The sequence below is a fragment of the Peromyscus maniculatus genome, chromosome 9 (assembly GCF_049852395.1).
Source record: "Peromyscus maniculatus bairdii isolate BWxNUB_F1_BW_parent chromosome 9, HU_Pman_BW_mat_3.1, whole genome shotgun sequence".
NCBI lineage: Eukaryota > Metazoa > Chordata > Mammalia > Rodentia > Cricetidae > Peromyscus > Peromyscus maniculatus.
The window spans coordinates 116,362,771-116,385,966 of record NC_134860.1 but is presented as its reverse complement, the minus strand read 5'-3'; the positions used below and the strand labels follow the sequence as shown (position 1 = coordinate 116,385,966).

Here is a 23,196-nt window from a genome sequence, read left to right as displayed (position 1 = left end):
TCCTGTAACCAGAAGACAACAGAAATGAATAGTCAGAGTTCAGATGAAGGTACCTCTTAGACTTTAATATAAAAATAGAATAGTAGCCCACTATTTTAAGTCCCAATTTCCTAGGATTGGTGAGTTAAAAGATGTGTAAACTTATCTACATTCTGTGCTCTGACCTTCCCTGTAAACTCACATAATGTAGGAAAGCCTTTATGTCAACTCAGTCACTGATTTTGTGTGAAGTAAAGTTGGAAATAGACTTAAGATGGACTTTCTTAGAATTTTAACTCAAAGGTTAAACATGAATCAGAAGCAAGAAAGTAGTGGATATGACCATAAATATTTTTATTAAATGTGAAAATACACGGGCATAAAAATATTGCCCATATTCATAGACATGTATGAGCCCAGTTGAAATAATTTTAGTTCCTTTTTTTTATTAAAACACTAAATTGAGATGGATTATTAGGTCTTTCCCATTTAAAACAAATATAAGCTTAGGAGTAATATTTAACTTATCAAACATCTCTAATTTTTTACTTCCCCTATGCCCTGTACTCTTCTGCACAGGTAAATATTTCATCCACAGACAAGTGCAATAAGCCTGTTGCTACTGTACACAAAGCCACGCAGTGGCTAATTTTACTCTTAAATCATTCAGCAAATGAGATCATCTGTTAAAAAAAATTATCTCCCCCTCCTAGCATCATTTGAAATTAGAGTAAACTGCTGCTAACAGAAAAGGAACGCTATGATCTGGAAAAAGAGATTCATTCTTAAAAATCGTCACTTGCCTTCTCCTCCCTTGATCACTACAGAAACATCAAATACACTCAGGAAAATTGCCCTGACTTCGTCCTACCTCAGTGATGTCAACTTACTAAAAACACTGTAAAAGCCATCTTCTTAAGTGCCTGTATCTATGAGGCAGGTTGGCACCCACAGTGGCCTGAGAAGTGATTTCTAACCAATACATCTTACTTCTCTCTTCATGGTAAGCGACATGACCAAGTTAAAGCCTTTACATATGAATGTTATCTTCCAGGAATAAATAATAGTGACAACTGATGTTTTTTCTACTTGGTTATCAATAATTCTTTCTCACACTTTTGTTGTGTGCATAAGTTTGGTACTTTTAAAGGGGGGGAGGGCCTCAAAGTCACAGTGACTTCTTATTGCAGCCCCCACATTCTGAGATTAGTCATAAGCCAGCATGCCTGCTTACACTTGAAAAACATTTTTAATTCCATTCATTATCAGAACTCCAATGACTAATCTCCCTCCACACTGCTATTTAAAACACTACTAGGGGTATTTTTAAATTAAGATGTTATATCCAATGCACATTAATTAAACTACTGAGTTGGATTTTTTTTTTCCAGGTTTTCTTCTATTCATGGTCAGAAAGAGTAAACTGAGTTTTCTGAGTGAAAGAAGAGTTTCTGAGTGAAGGAAGTTGCCCTCAGGTAGCAGATGTTTTCCTTCTTCCTGCAATGATGAGCACTGGATGCAGCCCAGTGATGCTGCCCTTAGGAAGCTCATTATAGGGACGGAAAGGCTAGAAACAGAATAGAGTTCAGCTAAGGTGAGCGTTGATCCCATTTTCCCCAGAATTACCACGAAGGGTCTGTAGTTCCTAAAAACAAACCGGAATGTGGAAGTAGCCCTGCAAAAAGGAAAAAGGGAAAGTGGAGAATGTTTCTTCAGTAATGTGGTTTTCCACTGCATGGTATACGGTGTCAGACAGGTAGAAGGAACACTAATCTGTTCCTCATCTGGGATAGGTTGGACACCAGGAGGCTGCCAACAGCATCCAGGCAGGAATTTACAGGTCATCCCTATCTTACTAATCAGCACTGAGATCTACCTTCATCTTTCATCTCCCTCCATGGCATCTGCCTTTGGCACCAAAGTTTGCAGTGAGCAAGACTAATCCTGTTACTTTGAGTAGTTACAAGTAGGAGACAAAATCAAATAAAAACACCTTGAAACTCTCTGGGAAGCAAATTAGGAGTCACTCACAGGTCCATGCAGCCCAATCTTCAACCATGCCACTATCCCTCTGACTCCATGCTACTGGCATCTTTCCATCCGCTCTAAATGGGAGAGTAAGCAACTTGATGCTTCCTTGGTTCTGTAGGTGAAAAATTGCACTTTGGAATGTACACAGATGCCATCAATGTAGTTCAAAAGTGTCAGTGACGTTACCCACAAATGGAGTCAGATTGACAAACAATTGTGAAACACAAGATTTGAAAAACATTTTTCATTGACTGTTTCACATTGGCTTGAATTGATTTTATTTACGATTTTGGTGGGGGCCTGGTAAGGCACTCACTGTGTAAACCAGGCTGGCCTACTTCTCCTTGTCTCTAGTGCCAGTCTGATTGGAATTTGGGGACACTGAAGCAAAGTGAAAGCTGGAAGGCATCTGAAATGCACTGTGAAGTTTACTGGTGAGAAAGAGGCTCCTAAGTTCAGGCAAAAAGCACATGGTTTGCCCAACCCAACTAGGTGATTTATGTTCTTCCATTAAAAAAGTCTTTTTTATAGATGCTCAAGGATATGACTATAGGTTAAGAAAATTATTTGTGCTTGGATGCTACATTCATGCCTCCCACAATTAACTAAAATGCTTAACTTCATAAAATCAATATATTAAACCTTTATACTTAAAATATTTCACAATGTTTTAAGAAAGAAAAAAAACTTTCTAGAATAAAGGTAATAATTCTTACCAAAGTAATTCTTTTAGATTTTCAATGTAACATCAGTAGTTCATAAATACTCAATGTTCTTGATTTAGCAATAGATTTTTAGGGAAAAAAATTATCCAGTATACAAATCATGAATAGTATATTTCTTAAAGAGGTATCTGCTTAAAAATCAAGAGGGAGATCTCAGGAGGAAACAGAAAATGTCATTTTTTTAAGTGAAATGTTAGCAAGTACATAGAGTTGAATAGATTTGCAAGCCTATACTTTCTTCTAAGCAGAAAAACAAACCTGGGAACATCCAGTCCTAGTGAGGCAGATCTACTGACCAAAAACCAACAACCAATACAACCAAGACAGTTGGGCTAAATGTAAGAAAAGAGAAGAGACACTGAGATGCTGCTTCAAGTGGGAATCCTAATGCTCTGCTTATGCTGGCAAAGCAACTCTTCATTTCTAGCAAACTTGGAACTTCACTTGTTTAAAAAGTATTTCAAACTGACCTCCAACAGTATTGTCTAAAATACCACTGAGCCTCTTTTTTACACATTTTAACTTGTTCTGTTTAACATTTAAAGGAGGATCTGTAAGTTTTTATAATTAAATTCAAGTGAAATTGGTATTCTCCTATAGATACAAAACAACAACAAAAATATATGCTCAACTTCATCCCATTCAACACCTGGACATACCACCACTACGTGAGAGTATGTTCCTAAAGGATGGTCTCCACCCTTCCTGCAGTGACAGCCATGATGACACTGGTACAGGAGTAAATACTTGCAAGTGACTGGACTGACCAAAATCTAAGCGTAACTGTCCCTAAGAAAATACAGCTCAGTTGTTCATATTCTCTCAAGAATACTGAGACACAATCCATTCTCCTGAAGATTACAGCTCCTCCTCACGGTTTCTATGCAAGGCTGTAGAGAGTCTGTCTGCTCTGGGTTGAATATCTATATTTAATGCTATTTAAAACCTCCACAGGGTAAAAGCCTCAAAGCACTTCCCCAGGCAGTCACAAGATGAATGAGTACAGGCTGCTTTGTCAGAAGTATGATTCCTTGCCCCCCACCTTGGCAGGCATCAAGTCTACAGTAAGAACAGCTTTTTTCCTTAAAACAACTCTTTGGTCACCGACAAACTAAAAGTTTTGTTTTGTTTCCATTCGAATTCCAAACAAAGTTTCTTTGTTTTTAATATTAAAAAAATAATAGTAATAAAGAAGAGGAGCAGTAAAAGAGCTGGTTTAATTGAAGTGGAATTTAAATCTAAACGGTCCGCCTGAGCTGAAGGGATTGAACCCTTGCCATGAGTTCCAACTTCTGTGGAAGGGGCTGCCACCACCTCCTTGCTGACTCTCTGCATCAAGAGGATCTTCTCCATCATCAAACTTCTTTCTCATTTCTAGAAAAGAAACCAGCAAATTAAGACCCACATATTAACCTAAGGTATAGATACGAGGCTTTGATACCCGAATCCATACTTTGCCATCACCATCCTGAAGAAAATGACTGCAAAGAGAACTCCCAGAGTCATGCTCTTTATAAAACAGCTTGTCACTACTCTCCTCCCTCAAATGAAGTCCATCAGGCAAGAACCTCATTGAGTCTCCTCCATAAAGCATCGAAGGAGCTACTTTGCCCAACAGGTGACACACAACACTCCATAAGGCTCATTTTCCTCCCAGAATGTAATGCAGATACATGGAGAACCCAATGAGAAACAGGCAAGGATGAGGGGGCTCCCTAACACCACCAAATCCCTCAAGAGCCCGGACTCTGGCCCACCCATTATACCACATTTGAGGGAGAGTGAAGCACTCTGCATTCAATAACAGAACAGGTCAACTGTACCTACTGTGTTCAGTAACGAAGTGCACCTGTCTTCCTTACTAGACTACAAATGATTTAAGACAAAGGACTATTTCAATTATGTAGTACAAATGGATGCACAAAAAAGATTTGCTCAAGGGGCAAAAAGGTTTCCTCTTTGTTGAACCTTCCTGCTCAAATTAGAACACTCATCCCTACACATACAGAAAGGCACAAAAAGCAGTGTGTACACATTCTGAGCCTGTCCTCTTACTTTCCAGACTAGATTCTCTCTCTCTCTCTCTCTCTCTCTCTCTCTCTCTCTCTCTCTCTCTCTCTCTCTCTCTCTCTCTCTCTCTCACACACACACACACACACACACACACACACACACACACACACACACACACATCTCAACCAGCACATCTGTTTCTGTGACTTAGGGCGAGAGAGCTGCTAACGCCCATGGGCACAACAAGCAGAGCTAGAGATCTCCTCTCCTCTCGTCTTTTCATAGCCAGCTCGACACACTGGTTTCCGCACCCAGCTGAGACATCTGGGAATTTGGTACCAAGAATCATCCATCACTGAGCGAGGAGGCTAGCAGGGGTCTAAGAGATAGGTGTGATATGCTCAGTGTTGTGCTAAGAAATGACAGGAACTTGTTCAAGTGGGGAGAAAGGATTCCCCAGTCAGTATTCTTTCACTACACACTGGTATAGCACTGACCATTTACCTGCGGGTCGGGTCCCCAGACTCAGGTGGGAAGAAACTGGTGACAGTGCAGGACTGACAACCCACCACAGTCCTCCCTCACCCGCCCTGCTCTACCCACTCTGCCCCTGCTGGGGTGGGAAAGGAACGGCAGCTACTAAGTCACCGACTTCCCTCTCCCCAGAGCAGCAGCAGCAGCAGGACACGGGGCAGGAGGTACCTGGGTCGGAGAGGACTTCTTTGGCAGCTGCTATGTCAATAAACTTCTTCTCTGCTTTTTTCTTTTCTTCTTCATTCTGGAAATTATCTGGATGCCACTGAAGTGCTAACTTGCGGTATGCTTTAATGATTTCTTGTTTTTTGGCATTTCTGAAGGATAAAGAAAATTACTTAGCAACTGTCATAAAGGCCCTAACTTGGTTTCATTTAAAAAAAAAAAAAAAAAAGGAAAGAAAGAAAGAAATCAGAAGAGCTGTGTTGGTAGTCCTCTTCGAACACTCAGTGGTAGAGGCTTATCACAGCACTCCAGACAAATACTGTAAGCTCTGGGTGTGTAAGGATACAGGAGAGTGTCACTTGATGACATACAGCTGTGTTCCTCGAGACTCCAGAGAGTCAAGATTTAACATCTGTTCTTTGTATGGCAGTCTACTTTGTTTTTCTTTCCTTTTGAGCCATGGGGGTGGGGGAGCAAACCCTGGGAACTGAACCTACTGAAGGCACGGCAAACCCACTAACACTGAGCTGATTCCAGGCCTCTCCAGAAGCTTGCTCAGTAAGTACCTCAGAATACAGTACAGGTCTTCACAACTGTCCCTTGCTGAATTTCCACACTACCATGATTTAATTCTTTCTGGCCATTAAAAAGATATTCTCCCATCAGGATGGTAGCGCTCACCTTTAATCCCAGCAGTACTCTAGAGGCAGAGGCAGACAGATCTCTGTGAGTTTAAGGCCAGCTAGGTGTATATATTGTCTTCAGGCTAGCCAGGGCTACACAGTGAGAGTCTGTCAATCAATAAAAATAAAACATACACATACAAAAATCTCTGTAAACCCCTTTAGGCTGAGTTTACTTAATACTAGTAAGACCAAAGCTTTAATCTTTGGAACAGAAGCTGACAGTCTACATGGTCAGAGAAAATGAGTCTTTTTTTAGACATTTTTAGGATTTATTTTTGTGTATGAGTGTTTGCTTGAATGTATGACCATCATGTGTGTGTGTAATGACAGAAAGCAAAGGAGGTCAGAACTGGAGTTAGAGATGGTTGTGAGCCATCATGTGGGTGCTGAGATCTAGTGCTCTTAACCACAGAGCCATCTTTCCAGCCTGTACAACTTTAACCTCAGGCTCAGGGAAAGGCTTTCTTTTCTTTCCTCCTACCCCAGTGGAAATAAAGTGAAACTCTACTTTCTTAATCCTTCCCAAAAAGTCTAGGCCTAGGACCTATTTATGCCTTCATCATCAACATCTCTGTTAATGGTCTTTATAAAACAAATTGGCCTGCAAAATACCGAACACAGTTTATGATGTTAAAGGCTGTTAGAATAATATATGACTGAAATAACATGAGTAAATGGAGTGAACCAGGTTAAGACAAAAGGAGATACAATTAGCTTTAAAGCAGTTGATTAAATAGCACAGGCAAACTTCAATAATTCACCTTTTTACTCCCAAGATTTTATAATAATCTCGTTTCTGTGACTGTTTCAGTAACCGCTGGGCTTTCTCTAAACCTTCCCGAATCTGCTGATCATTTTCATTGTGTTCCTGAGCAGCTTCATAATCCTGAATGGCTGTCAAAATATGTTTAGGAAAATGCTGTTAGGGGGGAATTACGATTCAGTGCCTTTATGTATTCTAACAACTTGGTCCCAAGTCCTCATGAAGGGTAACAGCCCCTTCACTCACTGTTGCTTCTAAGAGCCTAAATGGTACCACTTCCATAATTTTGTTCAAACATAATTCATAATAAAGGCTGAAGCTCTCACTCCTGTTCAACAGAACTCACCGTGGTTGGTTTACTTATCCATCCTCTCACATTATCTCCCACACCTCCTTCAAGGTATTTTAATATTATACAAAACAATCTTAACACCACTAAGACATAAATGACCACTGCATAGCAAAGGAAGTAAAATACTGGAAAAGAAAATCAGCATTAGCATCTATGTTTGATAGTTTGGAAGAAGCAAAGGGTACAGAGGGAGCTGGCGGAACCATCAGCTCAGTACTGCCAATGTGACTGCAGCGTTAACCAAATCCAAAATACATAAAGACCTAGTATGAAAAGTCTGGAGGAAATCTACAACACATGTTTTATTTTAGAGTATTTAGGTATCTAATATGCAAAATGAATTAGTGTAGCAAGCCTGAGATCCATCCTTTGAAAGTCCTGCTGATGAAGATTATTCATGGCTGGGTTTGGAATGCTGGATTTCAGGAACATTCCTTGGTAACAGGCTCACAAGGCCTGGAAGTCAGAAATCTGGGTATGACTGAACAGTGACTAGACTTCAACAATCGCCCTGGGTGCTGGGTCTCTAGAGGCCCAGTTACAGAATAAGTTTGACTTGTGTCAGGTTATAGGAAAAAAAGATTCAGAATCTAAAAAGTTTCCTCCAGAATTTGGTGCGTGGCATTTTCTCCTCACTGGAGTACATCTTAGCTCCTGAGCTAAAATACACACAGAGTCCAATATGTTCTACCAAGTCTGGAGTTAATTAAGCTGTCAGGCTTGGCAACAGGCACCTTTAACCACTGAGCCATCTCACCAGCCCCAACTGCCAAGTCTTTTATATCATATTTACTAAGTTATAGTATGCATGTTTTTCTTATTATAAAAAGTATAGAATTACTGTTTCCTATATTCATATGATTGCAAGTAGAAACTAATTAGAACGTAAAATACTTCTGAAAACATATAGTAGCTAAGTAATTTTTGGTCCATTTCCTTAGATTCCACACCCTGGGAATTAAATAATACAAGTCTACCTCAGTCATAAATGAATAGCCATGAAAAAAAAAAAAGACAGAAATATTATGATTCTAGATTTACTATGAGCAATTAATTTTCTAACCTCAACATAAACAAAATTTCACCCAGACATTTTTTTCTTGTGTGTATGGATATGGTAGGTGATATTAAACCCAGGGTCTGAGCATGCTAGACAACTGCTCTACCACTGATCCTTACTCCACCCTCTCACATTCTTAAGGAACAGTGCTAACAAACTGATCAAAATGACAGACATTATTAGTCCAGTTTGTTTGCCCTCTTCCCAGCACAGTGACAAAAATAAAAAATGACCATCACAGAGCTGCAAAGATAGAAATGTTGGCAAATTTCTAGAAAAGAAACAACAAGCAGATTCTTAACAAAAAATAAGCCGAAGTGGAGAGATGCACAATCACCTACACTGGAAGGTCCCAACAGGCTTAGAAGCCATTAGTGTAGCCTTGGACTTTTTGTTTGGCAAGCTAGAAAATAAAGTTTAAGGCAACTATCAGAATAGTCAGTAAGAAGACAAAAGCTGGGAAAGCACTCAGCCTTTACGTGGAGCAACTGGTTACAGCATTCACCTCACAGGGGCCCATTAACCTCTATGAATGAAACATGCATGTGGAAGGCCCCAGTGTGGCTGCCGGAACCAAGAAAGCCAGAGCAGAGCACAAAGGCACTTGTGATGGCTACAACAGACCTGAAAACACAAAAGGAAAGGACAGCCCATCACACTCTGAAGCTCGTCCTATCTTCAAGAGTCAAGTGCTGCTGACTCTGGCAGGAACGTAGGGTATTTCCTCCAGAGAACAGGTCCTACAAACTTAAGGCCTGCCCTGGGATCACCAGGAGAAAAGGATTGAAAGACACACAGCTGGCAAGTGACCCTCAACACCAACCTATTAACAAGTACCAAAGCACAGACAGAGTTGAAGCACTTCCCAGCTACCACTGAGGTAATCCACCATGAATACCTGATTGTTATAAAGACCTTCGAGAGCAGTGGTTCTCAACCTTCCTAGGTATGACCCTTTAATACAGTTCCTTATGTTGTGGTGACCCCTAACCATAAAATTTTTTGTTGCTATTTCATAACTAATTTTGCTACTGTTATGGATCATAATATAAATATTTGGTATGCAAGGTATCTGATGTGACCCCAGTGAAAGGGTCATTGGACTTACAAAGAGGTCATAATCCACAGGTTGAGAACCACTGTTCTGGTGGGTGTTACCAGCTTTCACCCTATACCTCTATGAGCCTGTGCTCAAAACATGGAACCTTAGAAATCTTTGAACAAGGTTACCAACAGGCCAGCATATAGGTGACCCATAAAGGAATACGTGGTCTCTTCCTAGACAGCATACAAGAAAATAGGTAGTGGGATCCCACACGATGAATTTTCAGCAAAACAATTACAAGGGCTGCTAAAAAGTTACTGACACCATACACAAATCCAAGATAAGAGAAAGCAAATAGCACCAGAGCAAAGGATCACAGAAAATGCCAGCACCACACTTCCATGAATATGGGCTAACCCTAAAGCAACATCCTTTACATGTTGTAAAAAACCCCAGAAAATCTAAAGCAGACATAGATAGTAGAAAACAATTTATCTGTGGGGACGGGGAGCAGAGGTAAAGAACAGAAGGGGGAAAGACCAGCAAAATATTCATGTACATGTAGTGGGCAGCCATTCCAGCTTGGATCTGGAAGTTCCAACCCCCACTGAGACTTCGGCAACTGTCACGCCTACAAGGTAGGACACCAAGGGAAAGCGCCTGGAGACCCGAGATCTGGATGGGCAAGCGCTCTCTCTCTGTTCACTATATATTCCTACCTCTGTTATAAGTATCTTGTGCATTGTCACAATTTTGAAGTCATCAGTCTTTACCATACATTTGCTTATAGACTGTTTACCTTGTTTACGTGAAGCCTTAGTCCTTAAGTTATTTCAGTAGATAAGACTTATAGATTTATAGTCACCTATGCTTGTCATCTCTATAGTTACGTTAGTTAGGTTATCCAGATTTACAGATACATAGGTCAGATGGACAGGTAATCTTCAAACACTTCATAGACCTAGAGAATATGGCATTGAAATAACTTAGAATTCTGTTGACGTGAGACACAATTGCTCCTGGCTGCACCAATTTGATCCCAAGAGAATGTTGGGCTTCTAAGACATTTCCATTTGGCACAAAATGGCCTACTGGGCAAAGAACTGCCCTTGCCTCGACGGCTGACAGTACGAATGCAATGCTGTCCTTTCTGGACAAGCGGGACACAAGGAAAGCGACCACTGTACTCTGCCAACATAGGGTAAGATGGTCTTTCAGAATTCCTGCTTCTGAAATGGTCTGTCAGATACTCTAGGCCTGTAGCCAATTTGAATGCACCAACAATGCTGAGAAACATTAGGTGACTGTCCACGCTGCCAGCTGTCTCGGTCTACTCTTGCAAGATTCCCAAAAGTTGCTTGCATCCATCTACCAGTTCTCAGGTACCATTACATTCCTTCTCAGGTCTTTGATGGGATTGAAGACTAGCAGTTATAGTTACAGCACACACACACACACACACACACACACACACACACACACACACACACACAAACACAATATCTTAGATAGAACATATTACTTTAGGATAGGACACCTTTTGGAATGATCTTTGTAACATGCCATTTACCTATGCTCTATACTTCTCTGGATTTTAGTATGTGTTTCTTGTTTGATATTGTTTGCATTGGTTGTAGTTCCATCTTATCTAGGTCATCATCCCTCATTATTCCTGGATAATATTTGATAGCCATTCCTTTGTATATAGTCTTGTATTAGTTTAGAACCTTCTTATTTAGACAAAAAGGGGGAGATGTAGTGGGTAGCCATTCCAGCTTTGATCTGGAAGTTCCAACCCCCATTGAGACTTCGGCAACTGTCACGCCTACAAGGCGGAGCCAAGGGAAGTGCCTGGAGACCCGAGATCTGGATGGGCGAGCGCTCTCTCTGTTCCAGGATGCTGAATGGTGGAGGTGGACCGAGCAGAGCTCCAGAGAACACCACTGAACTGTGATACACCTTCCCTAGACCCTGTGACCTACCTATCCCTTAATTTGTAAGTTACACCATTAAATAAATCTCCTTTTAACTACGTGGAGTGGCCTTAATAATTTCACCAATATGTACATGTCTCTCATGACATCCATGACATGCTCCCTTAAATGCTGAACCTAAAGTGTACAAGATTTGCCATTTGCCCCTTTGGGTAGCACAGGGAAGAGGCAAAGGAGTGAGCAGGGCTGGCAGCATGTGACTTCCTGGGTATAGAGCAGTTCAGAAAGGCAGAAAGCAGGAATATACAGAAAAGTCATTTAACCATATGCAGGATGTCTGTGCAAATAGTGAAGCACAGACCATTGCCACTGTTAAGGCTTACCAGAGATATTATGTAGTTAAGGAAAAACCTGTTGCTAGGGAAATTCCAGGAATCCACAGGATGACCCCAATTTAGACTACTAGCAATAGTGGAGAGGGTGCCTGAGCTGGCCTACCCGAGTGATCAGATTGGTGAATACCCTAACTGTCATCATAGAGCCTTCATCCAGTAACTGATAGAAGCAGACACAGAGATCCACAACGAAGTACCAGGCTGAGCTCTGGGAGTCCAGTTGAAGAGAAGAAAAGGGATTCTATCAGCAAGGGGGCGGGGGGTCCAAGATCATGATGGAGAAACCTACAGAGACAACTGAACCAAGCTCGTAGGAACTCATGAACTATGGAACCTGCCTGGGACTGGACTCGGCCCTCTGCATATGGGAGAGAGTGTGTAGCTGGTCTGTTTGAGAGGCCCCTGGCAGTGGGATCAGGCATGAGCTGGCTTTTTGGAGCCCATTACCTATGATGGGACACCTTGCTCAGCCTTGTTGTGGGGAGGGGGGGCTTGGTCCTGCCCCAACTGAATGTACCAGGCTTTGCTGACTCCCCATAGGAGGCCTTACCCTTTCAGAGGATGGAATGGGTGGGTGAGGCTGGAGGGGCAGGAGGAGGGATGAGAGGGGATCTGTGGTTGGTATGTAAAGTGAATTTTAAAAAAACTTCTTTAAAAAAAGGCTTCCCAGCCCCCAATAGCCTTTACACATGCATACAAATGCAACCTCTTCTAGGTTGTTGGTCAGGGAGACCCCCAAAACAATATAAGCTACTGCCATCCCTTGGTTACCCACTAGAACCTGAAGATTAGGACCCCACTCCTAAAGATCCCAAATACTGGAAATCAAAACTGGAACCAACCTGGAAACTTCTCCCTGTTGGCTTTCATAGTGCCTGAAGGTGCTTTACTAGCCACCAGGAGAAAACAGTTGTCAGTTGTCTCACCCAACTGGACTCCACACGTTGCAGTACTGATGAGCCACGCATGCACTCAATGGTACAATAGTGGTGTGAATACTATGGAGGAAAACAATCACTCTGACTGGTTCACAGGAGGGAATTCATGCCTGGGATTGTAAACCTGGTCAAAAGCCCATTGCTAGGGAAGTCACAGGCTCTAGCAAAGAAACTTAAGGTGACCCAAAAAGGAACATATGAAGAAGCTACATGGGAACCTATGATCTAGCAACTCAAATAAAAACATAATTGGAAAAGAAATTACATGTAATATGAAAAACAATAGCACACAAAGGATTGTTTTGCTGAATGGACATGTTGAACTGCCTTCTGAATATTTGTTTACACCTATAGATGAATGATGCTCCTAACCTTGGTCAGGGATGCTGCTTTTTATAGGTCAGGGTTAATGAAGATTCATAACTAATTGAAATTGAAAATAAGTGACGGTTAAGTGCTCAGCCTTAAAACTGGACATCTGTTGTCCCCCCTCCTCCAGAGGCTGGGGAGGAATACCAGAAAATGATGTCTCCTGAACAGGACATAGCTGTTGCACTCACCAACTCAAGAGCAGCACAGTGACCAACACAAAATCAAGGCAGTGAGCACTCCAGCATGGACTAGAGAAAGGCTCACAAGCCCCTCCCCCTCCCCCTTGATGAGGAGCCATTGACCACTGGTGGCATCTGGAGGAGAGTCATTTGTTTTCAGGTCTGTAGCCACACACCCAGGCATATCCGCATGCTGATACAAGCAACCTTAAAGTCAATGTGCTATTAAAAATAAAAATTAAAATGATATGAAATGAGGGGGTGGGGGATGTGTTGGAAAGGAAGATTCTAGACAGACTCCAGAGAGGAGAATGGCGGATGATTCTGATTAAAACCCACGTGAAGTCATCAAATAAATTAAAAAATCAGCAAAAATCCCTATTTAAATGTTCATAAAGTACTATCAAAAATGTGTTTAAAAAATACATGTAATGAATTGCACCTTTCATTAAATATACTACTGTGTGTGTTCCAGCACTGCCTTTTGAAGGTCCTCGTAACATCTTTTTGCATATTTTGGATTTACCAAAATAGGATAGATAATGGAATTATTTTCTCTGAATTTGTCAAATACAAATGGACTAGACATTGTTTAGGTATTTATTACTTGTATACATTGTATATAGTTATTGTACTTTTGTATATAGTTTTTATGTTAGTTATAACCTTTTTTCTTTTTTCTTTTTATTAAAATAGAAAAGGGGAAATATGGTGATATTTTATTTTTACTGAAATGTGATTTTATTTGTATGTTAATAAATAAAGTTACCTAGGGGTCAGAGCTAATAACAAGCCATAGCAGAGCCTGGCGTTGGTGGTGGTGCATGCCTTTAATCCCAACTCTTGGGAGGCAGAGCTAGGCAGATCTGTGTGTTCAAGGATACAACCAGCATGGAGAAACACGCCTTTAATCTCAATACCAACCATAGAAGACCTGGAGGTCTGTATAGACGGCCAGTGACGAGGAGGTCATGTGGTTGGGTTTAAAACCAATGAGAAGGCAGAATGGAAAGTCAATAAAAAGCACAAACACACAGGAAGTAGGTCTCTTGTGGAGAGGTAGGACAGCAGTGGCAGTGAAGGGTAAGGTTTTTAATCTCAGCTCTTAGCTATTGCTCTGAACTCTTGGCTTTCATCTCTGAATTGGCTCTGTTTCTTATTTAATAAGACAGTTACACCTACATTTGGTGTATACACATACTGTATACTTATATGCCTAAGAGAGTCATATACGTAATAGACATGTCTGGAAAAATAAATGAACAATGACTGGAAATCTCTAATTTTCTAACTTTGTCTCTCCTAACTGAACTGACTACTAGAACTGGGTTATATTCCACTCAGTTTCACAGAACTCTTTCCTCAGATGCTATACCTGTTATGGTCCACTAAGGAAGAATAACTACCAATTTTTCAAATTCTTAGTCATTTGCAGATAATTGTGTTCAAAATAAAATGCAACTGAACATGTGTTGATTTCATACAATTTAACCTTTAGATAGCGCCAAATTCCTCTAAGATTTACCTTCATCATACATTTCTTCTATTAAATAGGCCTCTGCTCGATCTTTCAGAGCATTCACATTGTCGGGTTCCATCTGTAAAACCTCAGAACATATTCTAATGGCTTCAACAGGCTTCTCATCCTGCAAGTCAATGGAAGAACAGAAAATATGGGTGGGGTGGTCAAGTGCTTGCCTGTCATGCACAAGTTCCTGAGTTCAGTCCTAAGTACCAAAGAATAAAAATAAATAAACATCAGGGGCCAGAGAGATGGCTCAGTGAGTGTGAGCACACAGTGAGCGGGCTCAGTGAGTGTGTGCACACAACACAGTGAACGGGCTCAGTGAGTGTGAGCACACAGTGAATGGAATGGAAAAGAATCCTAAGTAAGTTAAAGCTGGCTGTGTGTCGTCCCCGTCCCCCCCCCCCCCCGCCGTTCCCCGTTCCCCCGTCCCCCCCCCCCCCCCCCCCCCCCCCCGCGAAGTACTCACATATCTAGGAACAAGCCCACTGTTACCTTAGAGAAGCAATGACAGATCCTTTCTTTGGAGCGGATTGTGTACTCAGCAACACTGGGCTCTGTCTTCATGACAGATTCATATTTGCTGGTTGCATCTGTGTATCTATGAAATAAGCAATCCGAGAGTAACAGTGAAACTATTTCCAAAGCTGTAGAAACGACCCTCTCCTTTCACTATGTATTGCTTAATAAACAGCAGAATGAGCACAACATCTGCCTTCAAATTCAGTTCCTCTAACTTTAATCCAAATGACCTGTTCAATCCAGAGACAGTCTTTAAAGCATGTGGCAGGGGGCTGGGGTGGGTGGAGGTGGCCAGGTGACTCAGCAGGTAAAGGTGTTTGTCAGCAAGACTGATGACCTGAGTTTAATCCCTAAGACTCACATGGTGGAGAGAGCCATGCATACCCTCCAGGACATGCACTTGTCTGTACACACAAATGAACAGAGTAACTGTAGATGTAACCGTCTTGTTAAATAAGAGACACAGAGCCAAATACAGAGTTAAAAGCCAAGAGGTCAGAGCAATAGCTAAGAGCTGAGATTAAAAACCTTACCCTTCACTGCCGCTGCTGTCCTACCTCTCCCCAAGAGACCTCCTTCCTGTGTGTTTGTGCTTTTTATTGACTTTCTGTTCTGCCTTCTCATTGGTTGTAAACCCAACCACATGACCTCCTCATCACTGCCCATCTATACTGACCTCCAGGTCTTCTATGGTTGGTATTGAGATTAAAGGCGTGTGTCTCCATGCTGGTAGTATCCTTGAACACACAGAGATCTGCCTGTCATGTGATCAGGATTAAGGGCGTGTGCTACCACTGCCAGACTTCTGCTATGGCTTGCTATTAGCTCTGACCCCTAGGCAACTTTATTTATTAACATATAAATAAAATCACATTTCAGCACAAATGAAATATCACCAGAACTAACAATTTAAAGCATGTGGCTAGGGCCTGTAGGGGGTTGAAAGTTAAGAGGTAAATGAAGAGACTCTATGCAGCTTTGAGGAACTCATCATCCACACTGAGGCAAAACCACAGACGGAGCTGCTTTAGGGTCATTCTTGTGCCTGGAGACCCAATAAACTTACTAGTTTACCATACTGACTGGAGTGTTCTGTCCCTGGCAAACACCTTTTCATGTCTCCCGAGAAAAAGTTCACAAAAGGCTTGTGTGTGTGTGTGTGTGTGTGTGTGTGTGTGTGTGTGTGTGTGTGTGTGTACTGGGGGCACGGGGACAGCACTGAGATCAAACCCAGGGCCTTGCAGACGTCAGTTCCTCTATGACTGAGCTGTAGCCCCAGCTCTAAAGATCACACATGGAAGCAACATTATTCAGTGCGTGAGCTTCAGTGACCGAACAGCTACATAAATCATAGTGCTATTAATCCCATGGAAAACATTAACCAATAAATACGAAATATTGACACAACAAGCTAGATAAAATCCAGAGAACTTTGCTAAAGGAGGATAAGGCTAATCTCAAAAGCATAGTTTTGTTTCCATCTCTTCAATACTCTTGGAAGGACAAAACCACAGAAACAAAGACTCATGGTCGTCAGGATCTAAGGAAGGTGAGGGGCAGGGAAGTAGCTGTAGCTGTGACGGGGCAACACAAGAGGTACTTGTGTGGGGATGGAATTCATCCCCATCTTGATTACGGCACTCTAAGATGTTAGTCTGCAAGTCACTGCAGGAAACTGGGTAAAGCAGTGTGTGTCAGAGGGGTGAGTAGGAGCCCAGCGTGGACCTCACACTCCACGGTACTCTCTGCCAAGTCTTCTCTCCCTCCCCAGCCTGTCACCCCACACCCCAGTATGCACACACAGCCCAAGCCAAGCGACTCCTGTTTCCAGATGAGAATTCATGGCCTTCGCTGCTGTAGGCTGCTGGACGAAGGGCTCTTCTTTGCTTCTCCCGTGATGCTCCACTCTCTCCACTCGAGATCTCTGCTAACAACTCGATACACTAGCACTTACAGTGACCTCCCACATTGAGCTATAAACCTTTGAAGGCTAAAACCAGTGGTCACCTTTTGTACTCTCAGTATCTAGTCCAGTGCCTGATACACAAAATAAGAAAATCCTGAAATAGCATACAGCGGCTAGTAAGGACACTGTGCAGTCACTACTGCTTATATTTTGTGCTGAGGGCCATGGGAGTCTACAGCAGATGACAGACAGCTAGTGTTGGACAAGTCAACCCACCAGACGGATAACTCTTAGTTGGGGCCATGGGAGCATACAGCAATTTTGCCTGCTTCAACAACATATAATCCTGGTAGTGATGCCAAGGCTCAGTGCGCTCTAGACCTTCACCTGCTACATAAGGAAGGGCTCTTACCTGCCATCTCTGATCAGCTCTTCAGCTGACTCAATCAGCTTATTAAGCTTCTTCACTTGTTTATAGTGGGCAAAACATCTTTTGTGATCCTGGTCAAGCTTCAGACATTCACGGACTTCACTGCTCATGTAAATTTAAAAAGAGAAATACTCCAAGTCAAAATAATCATTGACTACTTCTCTGCATTAAGTAGAGAAATCACCACTAATGTATTTTTGTAACGATAAAAACATGCTGACTTCATCATTTGCTATACACATTTATGTATGACATTACATCATAAACACAACAATTCAAATGGCATGAAGTTATACATTAAACACTCTACTTTGTTTTGGTAAGTAAAACAGCATTCTCATTTATTTTAGTAAGACTAGTTCTTGAAAATAAGCTGCAGAATTTATATAATACATTAGGAATAAGATAATTTACTTGAATGGATATTTTTTAAAAATCTTATTCCTATTAACATAATATGAACATTGTAGAAAGATTAGATATGAATGTCACAGGAACTGACCTGAGGGATAACTCATGGTCTCCTAGTTGATAGTAGAGTGTGCTGATTTTGTAAAATGCCTCCGTGTTATCATTCCTCAACTTTGAAGCAGCCTTTAAGTCACTGATGGCTTTCCTAGGTTCTCCTTCCTTTATAAAACACTCAGCTCGAAGTTCACGTAATTCTGCATCCCAAACACAAACCTTGAGAAACAAAAGAACTAGACTTTAAGAAACAAAGTATATACATTGATTCTTGCATCCCACACATTTCATCCATATTTACAAACATCAAACACCCTCAATTAATGTGATTAAAGTCAGTTTTTTATAAATAGTGTTTAAAATCCTGATGTGACAAATAGAATGTGATAATTTCTTGAGTGTGCCTTAAAATTCTGAGGGAGGAGATACATACACAACAAAAGGGGGCTTTTTCTTCACCAGATTATAGAAATTATAGAACTTTAAAACTCTGAATATACAAAAATATTTGCACATTGAGTTCCAGCCCAGCTTAAGATACACAATGAAGCCCTTTATCAAAAAAAAAAAAAAAAAGAAAAAAAAATCAAACCTATGGCATTTACTAGTAGAGGGCTATTCCCACTCAAACATTTGGAGAGAATATTCAACAATCAGATTCTTTTTACTCAAACAGTTATAATTTCTATAAGAATGAAAATCTAGGTTCTTTTTTGTAATTCTTACTTTGTTTTTTTGTTTGTTTGTTTGTTTTCAAGACAGGATATCATGTATATACCAAGCTGGCCTCCAATACCATTAGCTCAGGATGACTTTGAACTCTTGATCCTCCTGCAGCCCTACTTCCTGAGTGTAGAGATTTCAGGTGTTTATCACCATGCCCAGTTAATACTGTACCAGGTGTCAAACCCAAGGCTGTATGAATGAATGCTGGGCAAAAGCTCTACCAACTGCGCCTAAAACATTGGTTCTCAATTAGCAAAATACCCACACTACATTGATTACTAACTTAATTATTTTTTGTAAACTGTTACATCCTTGCTTCCTTGATATTAAATCCTCATTTTAAAAAAGAAAAAATAAATAACATGGAAGACTTCAAAAGAAAAAAAATAAATAAATAACATGGAAGACTTCATCATTCATGTTTGATGAGAAGTCCATTACACTCACTAAACACAGTAGATTCTTCCAAACAGATACAAAAGCTCACCAAGAGAGCCTGTACGTTATGTTTTTCTCAACTTTTCATATATATGTATGTATATATATATATATATGAGGAAATTGAAATCAATATTAAATATAAATTAAATACTGATAGTAAGATAGGCCCAAATGGACAGTCTAGCAGCAAGAAAGTGAAAATTATAGTTCTGTTTCCTTAACAAAGTATCAATAAAATAATTTAGTAAAGCAAGAACTCCTCTGTGCCATATTATAAGATTTCCTCTATAAAATTATCAAATAAGGGCTGGCAAGATGTTTTAGTGGGTAAAGATGTTTGCATACAAACCTAGTGACTTGAGTTTAATTCACAGAACCCACATAAATGTGGAAGAGAGCTGACTCCACAGAATTAATCTCTGGCCTCTGTAAGTGTATCATAGTACACACAACCACACATACACACATCATCATCATACACACACACACACACACACACACACACTATTAATAATTTTTTAATTACCAAATTAATGCCTATTTTCTATATATCATATATTTATTGCCAATATTAAGTCAAAGAGCTATGAAAATGGTAATTATATTGATAATTATATTATAAATTATAAAATTATAGGTAAATATATTTCTACTTAGGCTTTCTTCTGAAATCATCTGCTATTAAATCCTCCTGAGGCAAGGAGACCCTTAAACTTAACACTTATTGGAATCCTCTGTATCCTAGCACTCTTTCTCTGCTGTCTCTTCTAGAAGCTTCTCATTTTAAGCATTTCCAAACACCATCTTTCCTTTCTCTTTGAGTAATCCATCTTTTTGTTTTGTTTTTGGAGACATGGTTTCTCTGTTGTAATTTTGCACCTTTCCTGGAACTCACTCTGTAGCCCAGGCTGGCCTCGAACTCACAGAGATCCACCTGGCTCTGCCTCCAGCGTGCTGGGATTAAAGGTGTGCGCCACCACCGCCCTGCTGAGTAATTCATCTTTTACCCATTATCTAGCATAGTATTCTCCAAAATTAAAAATCAATGAAAGGGTAAAGCAAGCAGTGGTAAAAATATGTAATTCTCGGTGAGGCGTAGTGGTGCACACCTTTAATCTCAACCCTTGGCAAGCAGAGTAATGCAGATCTCTGTGAATTTGAGGCCAGCCTGGTCTGCATAGAGAGCTCCAGGTCAGCCAGAGCTGCACAGACAGATTCTGTGTCAAAAAAACACAACACAAAATGGAACTCTCACTTGACAGCATACCTACCTTTTTACTAAAAAGTTCATCTGCAAATGTACATGGCCAGTCCTGAAGAGCTAAAAGCCCAAGGACCAGGCAGTATATAAACAAGTCTTATTCCAAAAGCAGTGCCAGATGCCTCAGCTACAAGGTTTAAGAGACTTACCTCTAAAATCTTATCAAGGAAGGTTATAGCAGCAGTGTAGTGGGCACTTTGGAAAGCATCAAGCGCTTGTGAGCGTAAACGCTGCATCTCATCAGATTTTACAAGCTGAGACTGGGCTTCCTTCTCTTCATTTTCACTTGGATTAGATTTGAGCTACAAAACAACAAAATAAACTTTTAATGTCTTAAATCCAGTACCTCTAATATACACAAAAATCTGATCATTCTAAATACCATAGCACAGCTACTGCCCAGAAGAATCAGTCACACCATGTCCAAATGTCTAACCCCATAAACTGAGATAATACAAAGGGTTGCGTACTTTGGGTTGTTCATTATACAGCAGCAGGTAACAAACAAAGGAATAACATGGATACGAGGTTTGCTATTTCTCAGTGACAAAGTTATGACTATCTCATCCATTTTCTATGACTACTTGATTTTAACACTATTTATGTATTATGTTTGTGGTGGCCTGCACGTCACAGTACAAATGCAGACCCAAGTCCATGCTCTCGTTCCAGCATCTGGGTTCCCGGGACTGAACTTGGTCAGGCTTGACACCATGTGGCTCCACCCACTGAGCCATCTCATCAGCGCTTTTATGATGACTTTAAAATAAAGTCTAAATGCACAAGTGACTCCCCAAATCCTGAATTATCTGCTTTTCTACATGCTGTGTGCCTTTTCTTTGACAACGAAGAGAGTAACACATGTCTGGGTATGGCAAGCATCCCGAGTTAACTATCGGCAGGCATTATTAAGGTGCAAGTTGCTTTCAGTGCTGGGCATTAAACCCAGGGCCTCCCTCATGCTGGGCATGTGCTCTACCACCGAATCACATTCCTCACCCTTTTGTGACTGCTCTGCTACAAATACAAATTCACCTGAGGGGAGCAGGAGCTCAGTGATAAAATTCTTTTCTCCAACTCCCCAGCACTGGAAACAACTAAATACACAATGAGGACAGGTTACAAAAGATGTAATACCTACTTTCAGAAGAAATTCCTTTCCCCTTGATTTACACATCAGCCAACTTTAAAATGTGGACATTCTCTATTAAAGTTAGTTACAGCAATTAAAGTACCTAAATCTGACCCAGAATGAAGTTACGACTGACTGGAGTCCCACAGGCTTATCTGCATAATCTGAATTTTTAGGTTATGCGCACACAAAGAAAAAGACAAGAGACATACTGGGGAGCAGGTATAAGCCATATTCTCAGATAAGTTTACCCACGTTAAATCAGTAACTTAGAGAACTCAAAACAAGAACCCTACAAACACACAGGCAGAGCACCTGGAAACGAAGAAAGCGCAAGCAGGCACAGAAACACATCCCACCCCACTATCACCAGGGAGAGGTGCCTACCACCTTACACAGACTAGGAACACACTGCAGGGAGGGGTTGGGATCTAGAATGTTACCCCAAAGGTTGAGGGGGGGAGGGCCTGCAAGCGTCACGGCCTACAGTGAAACAATCTGCAGAGAGGAGGAAGGAAAACTGTTCAGCCCAACACAGAGCTGGTTCAAACTTCTGGAGTCTGACACCAGGTCAGTTTATTTTAGACATAGTTAAATAAGGTACAATTCTGAGGAAATGTTTCTTGGTAACAATTATCCCAATTCCATATACAGAATAAAGCTTTTTGCAAAGTACATGTGACTTCTACCATAAAGATGGGTCCTAGGGCTTAAGAGCCTAGGATCTGGTGTGGTCTCTGACTGAGACACTAAAAAGCAGGTATAAAGTACATGTGACATCTCCCCTAAGGATGCGTTTGTTCTGTTGACTGAGAAGCAAAGCTAAAGATGAAGGTCTTGGGACAACATTCTGGGTGATTTGGGTGAGGTCTGGTTCTACAGATAGCAAAGGTCACCAGGTACTTAACAACATCCATTGCCAAATTTCTGGGTAGAAAACAGGTATTCATTTCTTCCATTAAGGAGACAACCCTGAGTGATTAACATTTGATTTCTCCAATACTTATCTGTGCGTACCACTCATGCCCTCCACACAAAGGCCCATATGTTAAAGGGACTTTTGATTAATCCTTAGCTTGATACTCAAGTCCTGGAAATCTTAAGAGGTAAGGGCATATTTTAGGTCACTGGACGCACACTGCAAGGCAGGACTGTAAGACACCTGTTTCCTACACAGGCCTCTCCCACCACGATGGACTACATCACAGCAGAGGCAAGGGCAGGGGACAAATGCCATGGCCTGAAACTTCTGGAAGTATGAGACAAAACAAGCCACTCTTCTTTTAAGTTACCCCTTGTATTTTGTTACAGTCAGAGAGAGAAAACCCAGCAAGCAGAAAGTGGGGTGTCTGTGGTACACAGAAAAGGAACCCTACTGGCAGAAATGTAATTTTAGGAAACAGTATGTAGGTTTTGAACACAGTTAGAAATACAACTACTATATGACCAGTCATCTCCCTGGATAGTACGGAAGTGAAATCATCCCTTTGTAAAGTTACCTACACTATAATGTTCACTGCAGCTCTATTCACAACCCAGACACAGAAACAACTTGTTATTAGTGTAACCCTGGGATGTCCCCACTATGATGTTCATTGTCATTTTCATAAGTTTGAG

At 41.0% G+C, this 23,196-nt stretch overlaps 1 protein-coding gene across 1 annotated transcript in view; it reads right to left on the bottom strand.

Moving 5' to 3' along the window:
* Window positions 1-3,932: 3,932 nt before the first annotated feature.
* Dnajc3 (DnaJ heat shock protein family (Hsp40) member C3) overlaps window positions 3,933-23,196 on the bottom strand; it is a 40,817-nt gene continuing 21,553 nt past the window's right edge. Inside the window, exons 5-12 of the mRNA XM_076545565.1 lie at window positions 20,597-20,749; window positions 18,057-18,238; window positions 17,537-17,656; window positions 15,192-15,297; window positions 14,697-14,817; window positions 6,895-7,027; window positions 5,451-5,599; window positions 3,933-4,109 (exon numbers count right to left, since the gene is read on the bottom strand). Coding sequence (XP_076401680.1) covers window positions 3,952-4,109; window positions 5,451-5,599; window positions 6,895-7,027; window positions 14,697-14,817; window positions 15,192-15,297; window positions 17,537-17,656; window positions 18,057-18,238; window positions 20,597-20,749 — 1,122 coding nt within the window. The 3' untranslated portion in view covers window positions 3,933-3,951. The remainder of the gene's footprint in view (window positions 4,110-5,450; window positions 5,600-6,894; window positions 7,028-14,696; window positions 14,818-15,191; window positions 15,298-17,536; window positions 17,657-18,056; window positions 18,239-20,596; window positions 20,750-23,196) is intronic.